Here is an 18,915-nt window from a genome sequence, read left to right on the forward strand (position 1 = left end):
CTAAAGGAGAACTGGATAGTTTTCACCACGAGAAGGCACCTTTAACTGAAGAAGTTCAAACAGTCATCAAACCAATCTATGAAGATTTGTCACGAGATGATCTCTTGAACAGATGTTTAGGAGCAGAGACCCAGAATAACAATGAGTCGTTAAATGCATTGATCTGGACTTTCGCTCCTAAACACCTGCATTTTGGGGCCAAGGTCGTAGAAATAGCCACTTTTCTGGCTGTAATTATTTTCAATGAAGAATTCAATGGCATTCTCAAAATCCTAGTGACAATGGGATGTCAAGTTGGTCACATATGTCAGGTTTATGCCGACCGCCGTAATGAAGTGCGAATTTGGCGGTCCGAACGACGATCGAATGACCTCGCTAAAAGAGCCAGAATTGAAACCAGAGAGCAACAATCGGCCCTACAAGACTTTTTTGAAGAAACGGAGGGCACTCTCTATGAACCAGGTATAGTAGATTAATGGTGAGTTAAAATTTTACTGTTGATCATCACATTTAAATTTTCAAATGCGTTTTTCTCGAAACTGCATCTTGAAAATCGGGTGCCACCATAGCTGAAAATTTATCCAACCAAATTCTTTGAAATTTTCACGACTTCTTTAATACATATTTCTACGGTCCGCAAACTAGGATAATTGCAATCGGACGGGTCGTTTTTTTTTATTCATAAAAAAAGCCGTAAAAAAACACCAAAATTCAAAAAATTAAGTTTAAAAGCCCACCAAAAGTTTACCTTTTAATATTTTCTAATTATCCTAGTTTGCGGACCGTGGAATATTGTCCACTTTAAAATGCCGTTTAGTTTTTGTTCCTCAGATAAACACAGCGCCCTCCAGCGTGGCACCAGAAAAAGACCTTTTTTTGGAGATGGGTGCATAAATTGACACGTATTCCAAAAACTAGCTACGATATCAAGCTAAAAAATTTATCACATATACTAGAGGTATCAGTAAACATATGGTGAAAAAATCACGTTTCTATCTTTATCCAGTCCTCCAAAATAATTTTTCAAAAAAAGGCGAAAAAACGGCCTTCACACGGGATGACCCCCTTAAGGAGTGGCGAGATCATTGTCTTGTACAGTAAGAGGTTGAAAGTTTACCCGAGGGAATATGAAAAATGTATAAAAATCGTGGAGAATAGTCTACTCGGTTGTACGTTTTTTTATAGATATTGAAAAAATTCATTAACAATCACTTTGTTAAAAGTGGAGGCTCGCGAAAGACCCGTAGCTTGGATGAACAAACTATAGTGTCGTTTCAAAAAATTGGAGAACCAATCTTCTCCGGGAATTTATTGCTCTGTCCAAGAATTTGGTATGTCTAAATTCAGTTGTCTCGCATACTCGGAGGCCAATTTTCGAATTTCCTTTGGTGAAAGGAAACGAAATAAATGTCAGATGCTTTCAAAATGTAATCGACCAACGCTCGTTCCTGATTTTGATCGAATATCTGAAATATGTTAAAAATTGTTTATTTTCTTTTTACAAATTTTAAAATTGTTTAATTTTTTTAAAATCGTTATGTTTAATCATTTAAAAAATCACCGGCGTCAATTCTGGTTTCTGGATCCCCTCACAGTGACGGCTTAATGACATTCGGCCAATGCCAAACTCCTTTGCGGCATTTCTTTCAGAGACCCCGTCATTCACTACGGCGCGAATGGCATTTTTTAATTTGTCTACATCCACAGCAGCGGTCTTCCCTACATAATTTCGCACCATCATTGGAACCAACACATGATTCAGTTTGGATTTATATTAGAATTGACAAAATGTAACTTAAGAAAAGAACTAGGTATTATTCCTTATAATGAAAATATTTTTATTTTCCTTCCGCAGACAATTGTTTCGGAGACCACGTACCTCCTTCCTCAGTGCTAGTACCTAGTAGAATTAGATACTAGCACTGAGGAAAGAGGCACGTGGTCTCCGAAACTATTGTCTCCGGAAGGAAAATAAAAATATTTACAGTATAAGGAACAATACCTAGTTCTTTTCTTAATTTATATATTAACTGTAAAGAAAACATGGATATTAATTTCAACAAAAGGTAACTTGTCACGACATACCCCGGGTATCACATGGGTTTTCGAGTTGTTACGAATTGCCCCGGTCTCCTCTACTATTATTAACTTTATTCGAACAGACATTAGTGTGGAAAGTATTTTGGAGCCTAACAGCTTCGGGGTTTCTTTCAGATTATTCAGTTGGATGGGTTCTGAGAATGAGTACTACATTTGGTGAGAAAAAAATGTACATCCTCCTTTTACAGGTATGGGAACTACCCTTCCATAAATTATACGTAAAACGATGTAACTCAATGTATGCGTGGGTGTTCACAGGGCCCACCTTCCCAACAAATTTGCTATCAATCGGTATAACCGTCTTTGAGGAAAATGCATATGACAGACAGGTAGACAGACAGTTTTGTGTAAAACAAAACCTTACTTGCATTGTCCTGTGTGTCAAAAACGTCTACACCGTCGCTATTGCCCATCAATTTTCTCCAAATTTATGCCATTGAAACTGACACTCAAAAGAAGGAAACAGATGGGCTTCACTGGGAACTACTATATTGAAAAAATAAGATGAATGGTCCAGTAGTTCAAAGCCGGATTCGGCAATAGTAGCCAGCGCAATTTCAGCTTTGTACACAAATGTGTTTTCTTGGTGAAAGGGAAACTGACTTTGCAGTTCCTCTCGGGTCCCTAATGATTTTTTCGCAATTTCTTACTTTGCGTTTTCATCTGCTGGACGAATCAATTACAATGGCCTTCTCCTAGGTAAACTATCCTGCCCTATGCATTCCAGAAAGTGGATATCCCAAAGAGCTTGAAACCCAAATTTTGTCAGTACCGGTGATGATGGTGGCCTCCAAAGAATGAACTGGTCATGGGTCGTTGGATTAAAGTGGTAGGTCTAAATCTTACCCAGGTTTGCGACCTGAGAGAAAAATTAGTCCCAGCCAACCTGAAATATTTAAAGAATTGCCCTTGATGTACTAAGTCCTTTTATCATTCCTCATTACATTGTCCTGAATTGGAAGTACATTTGCCTAAATTTTCCCTACTCTCTAATAAAAAAAAGATATGCAAATTAGGACTAACTTCGCCCTTTGAAGAATCTTGATAATTTAGTACTACTTTGCCAGTGACATGTTTGTATTTCTTTGAATTTAGCTGCTTGCTCCCACCATACACATCCTTGTCTTGAGAAATCCGTTGATATGAGAAGTCTGTTTCAAATTATTTCAATATATTTGAAGGGATTTAAAAAAAAATCCAAAACGAACCAGATTCAAATATGAAAAATTTTAATTTCCCCCTCATATTCATCTATAAAATGTTTGTCAATTTTCAAATAGTTCCCACAATACATCCAAAACTTTGAACTTTGTAACCAATTTATACTATTTTTACGTATAATTAAATACGTTTTTGATTCTAACGAAATTTGTAGGTGCTGTTCGTATGTGTTTTCTTGCTAAAATAACAACAAAAAACAAAGACGATCTGAAAAAATTCTGGTAGAATAAAAAACATCTAAAATCTCGATTGTTTACATCTTTATATCGGCGAATGGCTGGCTTCTGAAAATAGATTATTATTTTCATTTATATTTATAAATTGATCTTTTACAGTCAGCTGAACGGATGACGCTATATTGCATTTGTATGGGGGATTGTGACTATATATTTTGGAAACACAATTTAAAAATTCTTAAATTCCAACACGTGTATGAGTTTAATTTGAGGTTGTCTATCTATGTATATACAAACACAAGGGGCTTACATACTTCTATGTAAAAATAAATCAGCACGACAGTGTCTTTCGCGATAATATTTTTAATTTTATTTCATATATGAAACATTCGAACTGGAATATTTCCAATAGGATGAATATTCTGATGAAAAACTGAGTAATGGCCTTTACTTAAACTTTACTTTAAACTTGGAAATTTTTGAATAATGAAACCAAATGACATCCGGAAATGAAGGATATAAAAATAATTGTTTATGCTTTTACCACATCCTCTTGTTGATTTATCGGTAAATTTTATGGGTTGTTCTCTGCACTATGTATAGTTTCCAAAATCTCAGAAACTTCGTTATTTGGTCACAATTTTTGAGTCCCATGTTATTATTGCCAGGGACTCAGTTGGTCTCCAAATGAAGATTTTATCTAATAGCGCGGAAACCGAGGTCGACTTTTTTGAAACCTGTTACTGTACTAGTCATGGACGGCATCAGGACTTAAGTAAATTAGTCTGATCAAATCGAATATGTACGTGTCTGCATGCTAAATATTGGCACCCTCACAGAAAAGACCGAGGAACTCGCAAGGGCCCTTCGGAAAAGGCGCATTGATATCTACACTATACAAGAAACCCGATGGTCTGGTGCAAAAAGCTGCGACGTAGAACGCGAACGCCGTAAAAATGGCTATAAACTTCCCTATCGGAGTAGTCCACATACTCAATACGGTGTTGGCATTGCCATCTCAGAGGGTTTCCGTGATGTCATTAAAGAAGTCGAATGATTTGATGATCGGCTGATGAAGCTCACCATTATATCAGCTGATCGCACTATTCACTTCTTCACCGCGTACGCACCACAGACAAGTCGACTTGATGCCGAAAAGGATGCCTTCTGGCAACTTCTCGATGCAAAAACCTATAACCTACTGTTGACTATCTCACCATTGCAGAAGACCTTAATGGTCATGTGGACGAAAAGGCAGACGGCAACAGGTGCCATGGGGAAAAGGGGTTTGGAGCACGCAATGAGGGTGGGGAGTTGATTTTGCGGACACCCATGACCTTGTACTTATGAATACATGGTTCATCAAACGATTGTCTCATCTTCTTACATTCTATAGTGGAAACAGTAAAACGATGCAGTAAATCGACTATATTCTCATACGACGCCGACATTTTACCATCGTCACTGATTGCAAAGCCGTTCCCTATGCGACCATCGCACCTCAGCATCGGCCGTTGATTGCCGTCCTGCGAATTAAGCCACCGATAAAACAGCGTGAGAAGCGCACTGGACCGCCGCGCATTAAATGGTGGCGATTTTGTGAGAGGAAAGAAGAAATTATCTCACTTATGCGATTACCAACCATTACGAATGTGGAAGAATCGTGAAACGAAATGAAAGACACGATCCACAAAGCGGCCTCTGCAACTCTCGGGGTTACCAACCCGGGTAAGCGGTACATCAACCGAAATACTTGGCTTTGGAATGATGATGTTGAAATAAAGGTCCGTGAAAAGAAGCGCCTCTATCACAAATTTCTCGACGATAAAACACTGGCCAATTTCCAAATTTATAAGAATGCCAACCGGGAAGCAAAGAAAGCGATCGCTGTCACCCAAGCGGTCCATTACAAAGATCTTTACGATAAACTGGACACTCAGAATGGTGAGAGAGATCTGTATTTACTTGTCAAAAGCCGAGACGAGCGCTCACAGGATATCGAACACTTATGTTGTGTTAATGACAAGTACCGTCCTTTACTTATCGACCGATGAGCCGCGACAGATAGATGGCGAAAATATTTCTAGCTGAAGAATTTGTTCATCCTCCTCTTCCATAAGCGTTGCCGACCCGGTGCTCAGAGGTGGCGGCGAGGAAGATGGGGCGGCAACCCTATCGGCCAAACCAAAACCAAGTGGCCGAGGAGAACCTCCATAGTGGTGGCACAGGGAGACGCTGTAATCACTTTGGTTTGCCGGCCGTGATTCAGTAGGCGAATCTCCAAAGGCCTAATCAGGGCGATCAGACCCGAGTCTGCACGGGGACTCATCTGAAGTGGCAAATTGGTCACGAAACCTTACCAGGGGTATACTGGTACCATGGGAACCGGGAAACCCCTTGACTCACATACTTCGGGTGAACTCCTGTTGTATGTGAGGACAGCTCGGTTATTTGCGGTTGGCCCCCTAGTGAGAGTTTCATGGTGGTTGTGGTTGTGCTCAAGCGAGAAGAGACCTTCGGGCCTCGACGTGGTGTTGCGTATCAACACGGGTGCCGTACTCCATAGTTCGGTAGAGATTTAGGTAATTCTTGTATCCACCAGTATGAATGCTAAGCCATGCACTTGGTATAGATTGGTACCGTTGTTGCTTGTCTCAGCGGGGCTCTGATTGTGGTCACAAAATCAATCCGTGTCTTAAGAGGACCGTAGGATTAAGTCTCACGACAGGTGCCTACGTAAAACACTATGGGCTTCACTGTCAGTGCCGTCCCCACGTACTGGAGGAGGGCGATCAGACCCGAGTCTGCAAGGGACTCATCTGAAGTGACTCTTGCCACGAAGTCTCACCGGAGGTTATCTGGTACCATGGGAACCGGGATCGCCCTCTGAGAGCATATGCTGCAGGGGAATTCCTGGAGGATGTGTTCTCGGGGGGCCACCTAGTGGGAGTTTCATGGTGGTTGTGGTGCTCAAGCGTGGAGTTGCGCTGTACAATTCGGTTGCCGTGCCCCTTAGTTGCGGCAGAAGTGTTAGATAGCCCTTGCATCCACTGGTATGAATGCTGAGCCTGCAATCAGTATAAACCACTACCACTGTGCCAGTCATGGCGGGGCTCTGATTGTGGTCTCCAAATCAATCCATGTTCGAAGAGGACCGTGGGATTATGCCTACATGGCAGGTACTAACGTTAAACCCCCAGGACTTTCATGTCAGTGCAACTTAAGTCGAGAAAGCAATAAAACGAATGAAATTGGGGAAAGCAACAGGACCTGACGACATGGAATCTGAGCTCTGAAAAGCGAAAACCTGGGACCCAACACTGTGGCTCAGTGAATTCTTTAATCGGGTTATTGAGGAAGGTAGAACACCATCTGACTGGCAAGAAAGTACCACAGTTTCAATATGGAAAAAGAAAGATAGTCCAGCAGAATGTTTAAATTGCCGTCCGATTCGGCTGCTGTCCCATGTCATGAAGATCTTTGAACGCATTCTTGACAACGGTATTCGCGACATCGTTCAAATAATCGTGAATCAAGCCGGGTTTGTCAAGAACTGCCGAACTACTTATGCAATACACACTGCGCGGTTACTCCAGGAGAAATACCGTGAAAAAAATTTGACTCCAAACATTGCTTTTCTGGATCTGGAGAAAGTGTCTGACCGTGTGCCACACGAACTAAACTGGTATGCTCAACAGCAGAACATAGTACCATAGGAACTCGTGCGCTAGATTAAATTTCTCTACCACGATCGGAAAAGTAAAGTTCAAATCAAAACCTTTTCGTGTCTCTATCGGTGTTCATCAGGGAAGCGTCCTCTCACCGCTTCTCTTTGTTCTTGTTATGGACACTGTTTCATAGCAAAACTAATCTCGAGTAACTTGTCCAAAAATGAAATGATCGCTGCAAAACGGTGTCAGATTGAATCTGAATAAAAGTGAATTTTCGACGCCAGATCCCCATGAAACAGGTGGCTTTCAATGGCAGTGACCTGCCCAGAATCACAGTATATCTACTTAATAGGCCATATCCATACTCAATGGACCGTACTTCCAAATATATTGGGGAAGCTTATCCGTATACATCGTAGGACTTCAACATCTGGCAGTATCTACATGTGGTTTTGGGCCTAAAATGTGTACGGATAAGCTCCACTAATACATTCCCAAATCCGCTCCATTGAGCGTAGGTACTAGTTGTTAGATATATTGTGTCCAGAACTGAGCAATTTAAATATCTCGGATCAATGTTATCAGGCAATGGAGAACTGCTTTATGAAATTGCTTCACGCATTAGCGCAACCTGGATGAAGTGGCGGCCCACAATTGGCGTTTTTGTGATCGACTTATCAACGCACGTCTTAAATCTAAAATTTATCGCAATGTCGCTCGCTTTGTCGCTGGTTCTGAGTGTTGGACGACTATAAAAGACAATAAACGGCGTCTTGCGGTAATGGAAACGAAGATGTTGCGTTGGACTAATGGCGTCGAAATTTGTCCCGTTTTTAGGTGCAGGGGACTCGCCTTCATTCTTCACCGTGTGCAGCTTTTCGTTAAGAAAGAACTCCCAGCGATCACCATGTGAGGTGGAGATAGAATTTGGTAGTAGCGCTATTGGTATTGGTTCAACAGGCGTTTCACAGGTTTTATGTTCCATCGTGGGTACCAATCCACGTTTCGCCATAGGGCCTATACTATTCTTTGACCGACGGAATGATACCTATGGGTATTTTAGAGGAGGATAGACACACAGATTGATTACCAACATCAAGGTGTGAAGCAGAGGAAGCACGCCATTTCTCACTGGACATGGCAAATACTTCACCTATGTTAACTGTTATAGTTGTCCCAGATTCGCAGAGGAAGGAAAGAATCTGGAGGAGGCACTGGAAATACTTGCATGACATACAGGCTAGGAAAACTGGAATTCAGTGAACAATACGGTGGGGTGGATGCAGTGCAGTTTAAGAGAGGTAAAAAAGTGCGTTAGTGGGCTATCTTAGTGCTGGTCATTGGCTCTGTTATTGTTTGGAGCTTTTCTCCATTGTCGGAGTATCGCTCTTCTCCTCCGACATGGCGCTTTCCCACGCATCGCTGTCCACCCTGAACCCTAGAAGTCCTTGGTCGTCCGGTTCTTCACTGGGCAGCAGGTCTACTTCCCTGATTGATCCAGTCCTTCCCGCCTCTATGGTTTTCGAGACTCCTTCGGGGACCTCGGTATGTTTTTCACCCGGTGTCTCCTCCGAGGTGTCTTTCCTTGGCTTTTCCCTGTGCACATGTACAGGTATGCTTCTAAATCGATAGTTGATGTGGCAACTCCGACGTTTGATTGCCTGCAGGGATGGGTCATCCACTCCGATCGTGAGGAGTTTACCCTTGCTCTCCACCTTGCTTCTGAAGACTCTCCATAATTGCGTATGGAGATCCTCATTCTGTGCGATTAGGAGGTCCATGAGATCTCACCATGCATGCTCGTGGTATATCATTCCCAGCACATGTTGACAGTTCTGCTCCTTCCCGGCCTGGTAATTTAGGAACTAAGGTCCTCAGCCACTCTGCAGTGCCTTCCGTCGCGCAGTCCAGTAGTATAAGGCCTGGTCGAAAGCATATTCCGGTGAATACAAGTTTCGCAGTTCATCCCTTGCACATCTGTCTGGCGACAAGGTTTCCAATAGTTTCCTGCTCCTCACGTATGAGTATTTGCTCGGGAAATATTTTTGGCAGTATGACCAGTCGAATGCTCTTGACCGCACCAGCATAGCTAATGGCGGGCTTCCTGATTTCTGCCTTCACCCCTGACTTGCCCGGGTTTATATGTTGCGACAAAATGGATTTATCCTTGGTGAATAAATAAAAAAATGAAGCAATATTCCCTGTTTCTGTGCACGACTAAATGCACATATCAAACATACATACATCTTACCAGATTCTGGGATTCTCTTTCTTATTATAGAGTCAACTACAATTTTCCAACTATCCAAGCTGCTCAGGTAGTGAATCCTTTTCCAATTGCAGAACTAGTTTTCCCATAATCATCAACCTTCCCCTATGCTATTCACAAATATAAACAGAAACTTCTGCTTCAAGGAGGACCACTGGCAACATGTGAGTCGTACGTTCCTTGGTGCGCTTGGCGCGCATGGCTGGCGTATCCTTTCACTCCTCTTGAAATAAAGGAACATAAAGTCTGATTAGAAACACTGCATGTATGTATTTGATGCGCGTCCAGTCTGCATACACATGTATGGGACTACAGGAGTATTGAATGAGACCATGTAGCGTGACTACCTTTCCATCCAGGATTGGTGTAATTGTTGTTGTTGCTCTCCTGGCAGCTTATACCGACACCAAGGCGAAGGTAATATGTTTTTTGTTTTGAACTCCGTCGCAGTCACTGTTGCTTATTTACATTTAAGAATTTAAAGTTGACATTTAAGAACTAAAAGGATTTCTTTTGTTTTTTCGCAGAAACTATCGCAATGAAGGAATCCTGTTGACTCTAATTAAAGTACCAAATTCAATAAAGCGTAACATGATCTCACGGTTCACAGGATTTCGACGAAAGTTTCGTAATTTTTACCAAAGAATAATAATTATAAGTGTTTTGTTACTATGCTCGGTGTTTTTATTTTCCTATTTGAATTTGGAATTCTGCTACAAAATCATGGTAAAGGGTACACTTAATAGTATGGTGAGTGAGCCAAAAATCGGGTGCGCTTCGTTCATTTGTTTAATTTATTCTTGTTTGTAGTGCTCATATTACAAGGAAGGGAAGTACAGTGGGGCGCTATGTGAAGAACTGTGCAATGGAGATTACTTCAAGGAGTTCAAGTGTCCTGAAAATCGGATGAAAACTGCGGTTTTCACAGCTGTTAAAAACCATTACACGTATTCATTCCAGGTGAGTACTCGATGTTTGTATGTTGTATGTTTGAGACATTGTTAACGTTTTTGTAGTATATTCCGTACAACATCCTGATTTATGGATTAAAAATTACTCAAAACATTCGTCTGGTCTATAAAGGAAATCAGATTCAATCTGACTCAAGTGAGCAAATCCCAATCTTCAATTAGCAGAGAAGTCACTATCCCTGTAGGTTAATTGATTTCAGTGAACAGTGTCAAGAGTAACTGGGTTTAGATTTTCATCCTAAGTGCTCGGATATTCAGATCATAGTGATACTTCCCTTTTCTTTTTCGAATTGAACCCCCTCCTAAAAAAACTATTATGCCCTTCTGATAGTTATAGTGCATCTATAGACATAACATAGTTATTATGTCTATCAGCCCCAGCCCCATCTCCCAGCTGCATTAACTCAGTTTGCACATGTGCCGGACATTATCCCAAAATATATGTGGAGGTTCCATCACACTGCCCATAGAATTTGCAGATAGTGTCCGCAGGTATCCCGAGCTCACCAGTTGGTACTTTAGTCTGCAGTGACCAGTGAGTATTCCCAGCGTTTCCCCACAAGCTCAATGGACTGTTCCACTCTTGGTAAGTTCGCCCCATATAGTTCCTTCAAACGTTATTCTTCTTAATCTTTCTCAATCCTCAAATAAAGTATTTCCAGTTGTGGCCAATTTTTGCAATAAAGTATGGGCGGATATAGGTAATTCTCAGTTTCTGTTCTATATGTCTAGTGGCATTTTTGCCCCTTCTCCGGCTAGCTCTTCCGTCGCCTGCAGATTTTATTTTGTGGCCCAAGCGGCATTCCCATACCAATTTAAAGTTCATCTAGCTGAACCTAAGGGTCTTGATAGCCGCTTGGCTGTTTAGATCGGAATATTCTGCCTCTATAGATCCTTTGTGGTCAAAGGGTAGTATAGGTCCCAGGGCGAAACGTTGATTGGTACCCACGATGGACCATAAAACCTGGGAAACGCTTGCTGGACCAACACCAACAGCTCTACTATCAAACCCTATCTTCACTTCCACCTGGTGACCGCTCTTTCTTAACGAACAGCTGCAGACGGAGAAGGATGAAGGCGAGTCTTTCGCGCCTAAAAACAGGACAAATTGTACCAACTGGTCCTCTAGGTTGGGGGTTGGATTGGGCTGGGCTGACAACCCTACACAGAAAACAACTTGTTACGAAGCCACAACAGAAGCCTCGGACTGAACGGATAACACAACGACGAACCCCGCAACGACAATGGAATAACGATTTGCACATTTTCTCATGGAACGTGCGCTCCCTGTACAGAGAAGAAGCTGCCAAGCAGCTAGCCGACACCCTGTCCCAATATAGGGCTGATGTAACACCGTTGCAGGAGATGCGTTGGACGGGGACCGGTTTCCTGGAGAACAGTCACTACACCATATATTATAGCGTGTGCTCGGAGTAGGTTTCTTAATCAGCCAAAAAATGAAACCTGCTGTTATCGGCTTTGAAAATATAAGCGAACGGCTACGTACTCTGCGCTTGCGAGGCAAATTTGGAAACATAAGCCTCATTAGCGTTCATGCCCCTACATAGGAGACTGTAGAATCGGAGAAGGATACCTTCTACGAGGCAGTAAAACGAACCTTCGCAGCCTGTCCCAGATGTGATATCAAAATCACACTTGGGGATTTTAACAGCCAAGTAGGGACGGAACTCGTATTCAGGCGATACGTTGGCTCCCATAGCTTACATCAAAATAAAAATGATAACGGACTGCGGATTATTCAATTAGCAGTGTCACACGAAATGATTGTTGGAAGTACCTGGTTTGCTTGGAAAGCGATCCACAAACAAACATAGGCCTCTTCAGACCACTTTCAACCAAATTGACCATGTGCTGATCGAACGCCGCCACCTCTCAGCCTTGATGTATGTCAAAACATATAGGGGGCCAATATAGACTCGGATCATTATCTAGTTGGCATGGTGTTTCGAGCTCCAACAGCAACACCACCCAGAATCCCCTCTGACAATCAGGTGAGAGTTAACACTGAAGCCATCCACAACACAGCCCTCTGCAACACCTATAAGAGGAAAATGATGCCGCAATAACCGCAGTCAACAGAGATCGTGGAGATGAAGCATCAACAAATGATCTTCACAATCACCTGGAGAACGTTATCATAAATACGGCCACAAACATATTTGGACCTAGTCGCAAAAACAGTCAGAAGGGCTGGTTTGACGATGAACGTAAGCTAGCAACGGAACAGAAGAATGTCGCATACTGAGTAATTATGCATTCTCAAAGGATATAAGCACGTGCGGAGACTTATCACGAACTCAGCGTAGCGGAGAAGCGACTTCACATACGAAAAAAGGAAGCCTGAGAGAACCAACAGGTCTGTGAACTGGAAAAGTACAGGCAGCAACCACACCAGGCGGGGAAGTTTTACCAACAAGTCAGCAAGATGAAGCCTTATACACCTCGATCTTCTTCCTGCCGAGACAAAGAAGGAAATCTGGTTTCCCACAGAATGGGCATATCGGAGCCATGGGTTGAGTATTTTGATGAACTACTGAACAACCAGAAGATCGGCGAGTTGGAGGTACCGCTAACTAAAGACGACGGACAAATACTGCCACCACTAAGTATAGAAGAAACAGTTCGTGGAATTCACCGGCTTAAAAATCATAAGTCGCCAGGAGCCGAGGGAAGTACAACTGAATTGGTTAAATATGGAGGCGACCAATTACACCAAGTGATTCATCAACTTGCGCTCAAAGTGTGGGACAGCTACTGGTCTATCAATTTTAAACTTAATTACAAATAGAAGACAATATCTAACCTCTTAGTTCGATAAAGTCTCCTTCAGGCATGTCGTCCTCTTTCCGCTTTTTCCCAAGTTGGCTTTGTAGTGGATTATCTGCGGTCCGTTTGACGCAAGCAGCGTTCTCAGCGGAGAGTGTGACTGTTTCTGCTCTCCAATCGTCTTCCGCTGCTCGCCACGGTCGCCTATAGAGGGAGATGCGGTCCAATAGTTCCTCCAGTTCCAGCAGCCGGTTTTTGACGCCTTTGCTGACGTTCCTATGGAGGAACGTTGCCGATCGCATAGGCTTCTCCAGTGCATGCGCATTTCCTGATAAACTTTTCCTCTCCTTCTTCCTAGCTAGGACGGTCCATTGCACTTGCACTCGGTTTGTGTCCGAACCTATCTGCTCAGGACTAGCGATTCTGACTGAGCTTTCTTTTGGAAAAGGGGCACTACAAGGTATTGGAGTTGCCACAGCCGCACGGTTAGTCGGGCCACTTGAAAAGGATTCCTCTTTATTTGGGCGCCCCGGTGTCACTTCGGGTATGTCAGTGCTCGCTGCGTTTTTCGCTGATCGCTATGGCGGACGACGCATTTTTGTGCTGCGCCCAAACGAATTCAGCTCTTCCTTCTTCCCTGTTGTTTCGTCGATTTTTTTATTAATTTATGTATATTCTCCATGGAAAACTAAACGGCGCATGGTGTGCAAGGGAGCGGGCCGCAATGGTCAGAAACGGGTGTGCCCTCGGGGACACAGCCGCTACCCTTGTTCCCTGAGGCCTGACCTACGCTTAGCTGATCCCGGAATTAAAGGACGAATCAGCGCTCGCTCGGAGCAAGCGGTTTACTAACACCGATTTAATGCACACTACCCGACCAGGGTCACGAAGAGGTTGGCTCCTGATACACGTCACAACTACCACCTTGGCAGAACTACGCTCGCCCCCTGAGGGATAGGGTTATCAGTCCTGCACCAACTTCCAGCCTGGATGACCAGTTGACACAATTTGTCTCGTTTTAAGGGTAGTCCCGTCTATATCCTTTTGCAGTTTTTTGTTAAGAATGGAGTGGATATGGAGGTAAGGTTTGGTAGTAGAGCTGTTGGTGTTGCTTCAGTTGGTGTTTTCTAAGTTTTGTACTCCATCGTGACTACCAATCGACGCTTCGCCCTGGGAACTTTCCTACAGAATTGGATGAATAAAATAAATGGTACCAGCGGGAATTTTCATCTAAACGTCCTCATTGTTGTTCGTTCTACTGCTGTTACTTATCGGATTTCATTCTCGCCGCCAACCGTTAAATAGTTAAACTAGTTTTATTTTTCTAATATGAAAACTGGCAGAGAGATTTCTGAAAGTTACTTGCTAATGAATCTCTCCGGGAGTTGCTCTTAAAAGATTATGAAGGAAACTCCGCTTTTTATAGTGTAAGGAATGATCGGCGATATAATGAAAAGTCTAGAAATTCGGAAACTTTATTTGATCTCAATTTACAGCAATTTAAATAATTTAAAAAAACGGTTTCTCCTAGATTGCCAAAGAAGTTACGGAACCATTAGCATGGACAGACCGACAAGGACGTCCGCGCTATCCGCATATCAAAGAATTCCAAAGCCTAATCAAGAGACATATAGCTTTTGCATATAACGTAACCATTGATGAAGACGTGGTAAGAATTCAAATTTCTCGCAAGGATCATTTACCCAAAAAAAAACTCTTATCTTCGCTACTTTTCAGATAAAGGCTCTCCTTAGTCAAGAAATAAATTCTAAAAGTCCAGAACAAATGGAAAGCATCTGGAGGATGTTTCGCGACAACAATTATGTTATGAGTAAACTTTTTGAAGAGGAATCTGTGTTCCCAGTTATATTGGGCTCATGTGGACCATATTATGCAACGGAGCATTTGAAGGCTATACATCCTTCGGCCGGAATCCGACAATACATGTATATAGCGACTATGATAAAGAACATTTTCTGGATTGGTTCCAATATTTTTTGCTTTTAGTTCTGTAGACTGGATTGGACGGCTGAAGTTTGCGTTAGATATCATGGACTACTTGCAAAGAATGGATGAAGTTAAACCAGAACCGTTGAAAATGTGCAAAATCTTGCCCAATGAGTTTGGAATAACAATAGACAAACGGTACATAGAAATTCTTTAGATAGTAAAAATCTAGAATTGAACGGTTGCATTCTGTAAGGGGGAACTCATCATATTCTGATTTGTCTTTTGAAACCAGAAGTATCTCTCCAGTAAAGCAGTATCTTTTTGGCGAATTGTTTGTAATTTAAACTATGTTTCGTTTCAGGATAAAGTACAAAAATGCACAATACATTCATACTGAATCTCAAATAGACAAAATCATCTCAGATGGATCACCTTGTGAAATTGATTCTGATTGCCGATATGAGCATTGTCTTGGCAAATGTGATCCCAAACTTAAAATGTGCACGGGAATCCAACAAAATAATAATCTACAGATCGTCTGCCAGCACGTAAGTAAAACAAATCCAATTTTTGGTGACCCGTAGGGACAGAATCTAACAAACAGGAATATTTTTTATCCACAGATTTTCAAAGGACATCGATATCTGCCAGGCATCCTGGCTACATCAAAAGCACCTCAACACTTGAAAACTCTCATTGATATTTGCGTTGACTCATCCGAGAATCCACGACATCACTTACCCAGTAGACAGCTGACCCCCTCTCCAAATATTGCCGCCAAACTTTACAATGAAATCAAAAGAGTTTACAATGAGGAGACCTTTCGCCAATGAACGAATACAGACTATTTGAATATTGCAATTTTTCTGTGATTATTTCCAAATGAAAGGTTCTTTGTAGTTAAGGGAGTTACATACTTTTTCTAGGTTAGTGAGGAAGGTTCAAACCAGCTGCATCGGACACACACTTCATACTCTCGAGTACGCCTCCTAAAACAGGTTTTCTAGGACCTAAATAGGTGCGGCTTATATTATACTTAATTGTTGTGTTGAATTTCTAATTTAATTTTTTAACAAGGCTCAAAAAAGCTGATAAAAGTTTGTAATAAAACATAATAAAATCTTTGTATATAAATGTGGAAACTTAGTTTAAAAAAAGGCACTAGTACCAGCAACTTGGAAGTTATAATTTACTTTATGCTGGAAGCATTTTTTCTAATAAATAATGCGCAAAACTAAAGTGCAAAATGCGTACACCAGGGAACACGTAAAATCTAAGGGTTATCTCTTACCTATCTAAGGATTTACTCATATGATGATTGGAAAAGTACGAATCTTGTGCACGTTGCATCTCTCTCCAAATTAGTTAGTTAATTTTCGAAATTATATTGGAGACCGTAAAGACTGCAACTCCCAAGACGAACGAAGTCGAAGTCTTCTTTAGTTTTTGTACTGTTTTGTAGAGAATGTTAGTCTGGGTAGAGTCGAGAGGCTCTGAACCACCATCTGGTGTATTAAGCCATCGCTGTTAGCCATGAACCTGCATATTGAGGCCAATCTTAGCTAACGATTTCCCCTTGGCAGGAACAGCATAAACGCGAAGACGTTTGTTCCGTAACTTCTCCAACGCCGTATCTTCTTCTTTTTCTTCAGTCTTTGTTTCGTTCGCAAGCGGGGTCGGGTCATCTTGATCGGTTTCGCCATTTGGCTCTATCAAATGCCTGACCTGGATGCAATCACGAGGCTTTTAAATCCCCAGCGTATCAAGCCACCGTTGTTTCGGTCTGCCTTTTGGTCGTTTACCATCAACTTCGATATTCAGATTAATCTTGGCAAGTGAATTCTCGTTAGCACGAATTCCGTGACCATAAGATCGAAGACACCTCTCTCTAAATTTTTCCACGATCGGGCGACCCCATAACGACCGCAGATATCCTCATTTCTGAGGTGATCAAACCGTGCCACGCCACTAGTTCAACGCAACATCTTCGTCTCCATTACCGCAAGACGCCGTTTATTGTTTTTTATAGTCGGCCAACATTCAGAACCATAAAGGGCGACAGGACGGACGACATTGCGGAAAACTTTAGATTAGAAACGTTCGTTGATACGTCCATCACAAAGAACACCAGTTGTGGAACGCCACTTTATCCAGGTTGCGTTAATGCGTGAAGCAATTTCATAACGCAGTTCTCCATTGGCTGATAGCGTTGACCCGAGGTATTTAAATCGCTCAGTTCTGGGCAAATCACTGCCACGGACAGTAATTATGCCGGTTTCATGGGGATCGGTCGTCAAAAATTCAGTTTTGTTTAGATTCAATCTGAGACCGTGTTGCATGAGGCGATCATTCCATTTTTAAGGTTTTGTGTTTCCATTTGTGGTTTTTTGTCTCCATACATGCAAAAGGCGGGAGTAAATTTTTTTTTATCGAATATAGTCATGTGGGGTATCAAATGAAAGGTCTAGATTAGTGTTCGATGGCGGTCTTAGCTTTCAGATTTGTTAGAAAGGTGGGGAGTACGGGGGGGTTGAAAGTGATCATTTTTTAACGAACCCATTCTTAGAAACTACTCAACCGAAAAATCTTTAAAAAATCAGGGGGCTGCCACTATATGGTGCCTACCCTCCATACGTCCTGAGTGACGGTGTCCATAACAAGAACAAAGAGGATTGGTGAGAGGGCGCTTCCTTGATGAACATAACCAGAGACACGAAGCGGTTTTGATACACCCGCCATACTTCGAACTTTACTTTTCGGATCGTGGTAGAGCAATTGCACCCAGCGCACGAGTTCTTCTGGCACTAAGTTTGGGGTAAGGCATAACAGATGTGTCTCTAAATCCAGAAATGCAATGTAAAGCGGGCGATGCTTCTCACTGTGTCTCTCCATGAATAACCACGCAGCGTGTATTGCGTCAGTAGTTCCGCAGTTTTTGGCAAATCCAGCTTGATTCACGGTAATTTTAACGATTTCGCTAATACGGTTGTCACGAATACGTTCAAAAATCTTCATGGTATGGGAAAGTAATCGGATCGGACGGTAATTTGAACATTCTGCTGGACTACCTTTCTTTTTCCATGTTGGAACAGTGGTATTTTCTTACCAGTCGGATGGTGTTCTTCCTTCCTGAATAACCCGATTAAAGAATTCACTGAGCCACAGTGTTGGGTCCCAGTTCTTCGCTTTCCAGAGCTCAGATGCGATGTCGTCAGGTTTTGTTGCTTTCCCCGATTTCATTCGTTTTATTGCATCCTCGACTTCAGTTGCGTTGACAGGTGGAATTGCTCGAAATGTCGGCAATGATTATCGAAGTGGAGGATGAGCAAATTTTTCAGTTGAAATCTGCTGGAAGTATTCTCTTCATCTATCCGTTGCGACTCGACCGTTGGTAAGCAAAGTCTTCTCTTCTTGTCATGAACACGACAGAAGTGTTCGATATCCTGTGTGCGTTCGTTACGGCTTTTGACAAGTCGATACAGATCTTCCTCGCTATCTCGAGTGTCCAGTTTATCGTAAAGATTTTTGTAATATTCCGCTTGGGTGACAGCGAGTGCTTTCTTTGTTTCCAAGTTGGTATTCTAATAAATTTGCCAATTGGCCGGTGTTTTATCGTCGAGAAATTTGTGGTAGAGGTGTTTCTTTTCACGGACCTCGGTTGATATACCGCTTACATGGCTTGGTGACCCCGAGGGTTGTAGAGGCCGCTTTCTGAATCGTGTCTTTCATTTGGTTCCACGATTCTTTCACCTTCGTAATGGTTGGTAATC

The 18,915-nt window shown here is 42.2% G+C and overlaps 1 protein-coding gene across 3 annotated transcripts in view; it reads left to right on the forward strand.

Moving 5' to 3' along the window:
• The window catches only part of LOC119649504 (divergent protein kinase domain 1C), a 30,668-nt gene extending 14,349 nt beyond the window's left edge, over positions 1-16,319 (forward strand). Inside the window, exons 1-8 of one of the 3 annotated variants that reach the window (XM_038051673.1) lie at positions 9,720-9,854; positions 9,965-10,187; positions 10,248-10,397; positions 14,727-14,864; positions 14,933-15,141; positions 15,203-15,340; positions 15,507-15,693; positions 15,769-16,318. In XM_038051673.1, the coding sequence (XP_037907601.1) occupies positions 10,029-10,187; positions 10,248-10,397; positions 14,727-14,864; positions 14,933-15,141; positions 15,203-15,340; positions 15,507-15,693; positions 15,769-15,978 (1,191 nt within the window). In that variant the 5' untranslated portion in view covers positions 9,720-9,854; positions 9,965-10,028 and the 3' untranslated portion in view covers positions 15,979-16,318. Of the gene's footprint in view, positions 1-9,719; positions 9,855-9,964; positions 10,188-10,247; positions 10,398-14,726; positions 14,865-14,932; positions 15,142-15,202; positions 15,341-15,506; positions 15,694-15,768 lie in introns of those variants that run through there. The other 2 variants (XM_038051674.1, XM_038051672.1) reach the window with 2 other exon arrangements.
• Positions 16,320-18,915: the final 2,596 nt, after the last annotated feature.

This window comes from Hermetia illucens, chromosome 2, assembly GCF_905115235.1.
Source record: "Hermetia illucens chromosome 2, iHerIll2.2.curated.20191125, whole genome shotgun sequence".
NCBI lineage: Eukaryota > Metazoa > Arthropoda > Insecta > Diptera > Stratiomyidae > Hermetia > Hermetia illucens.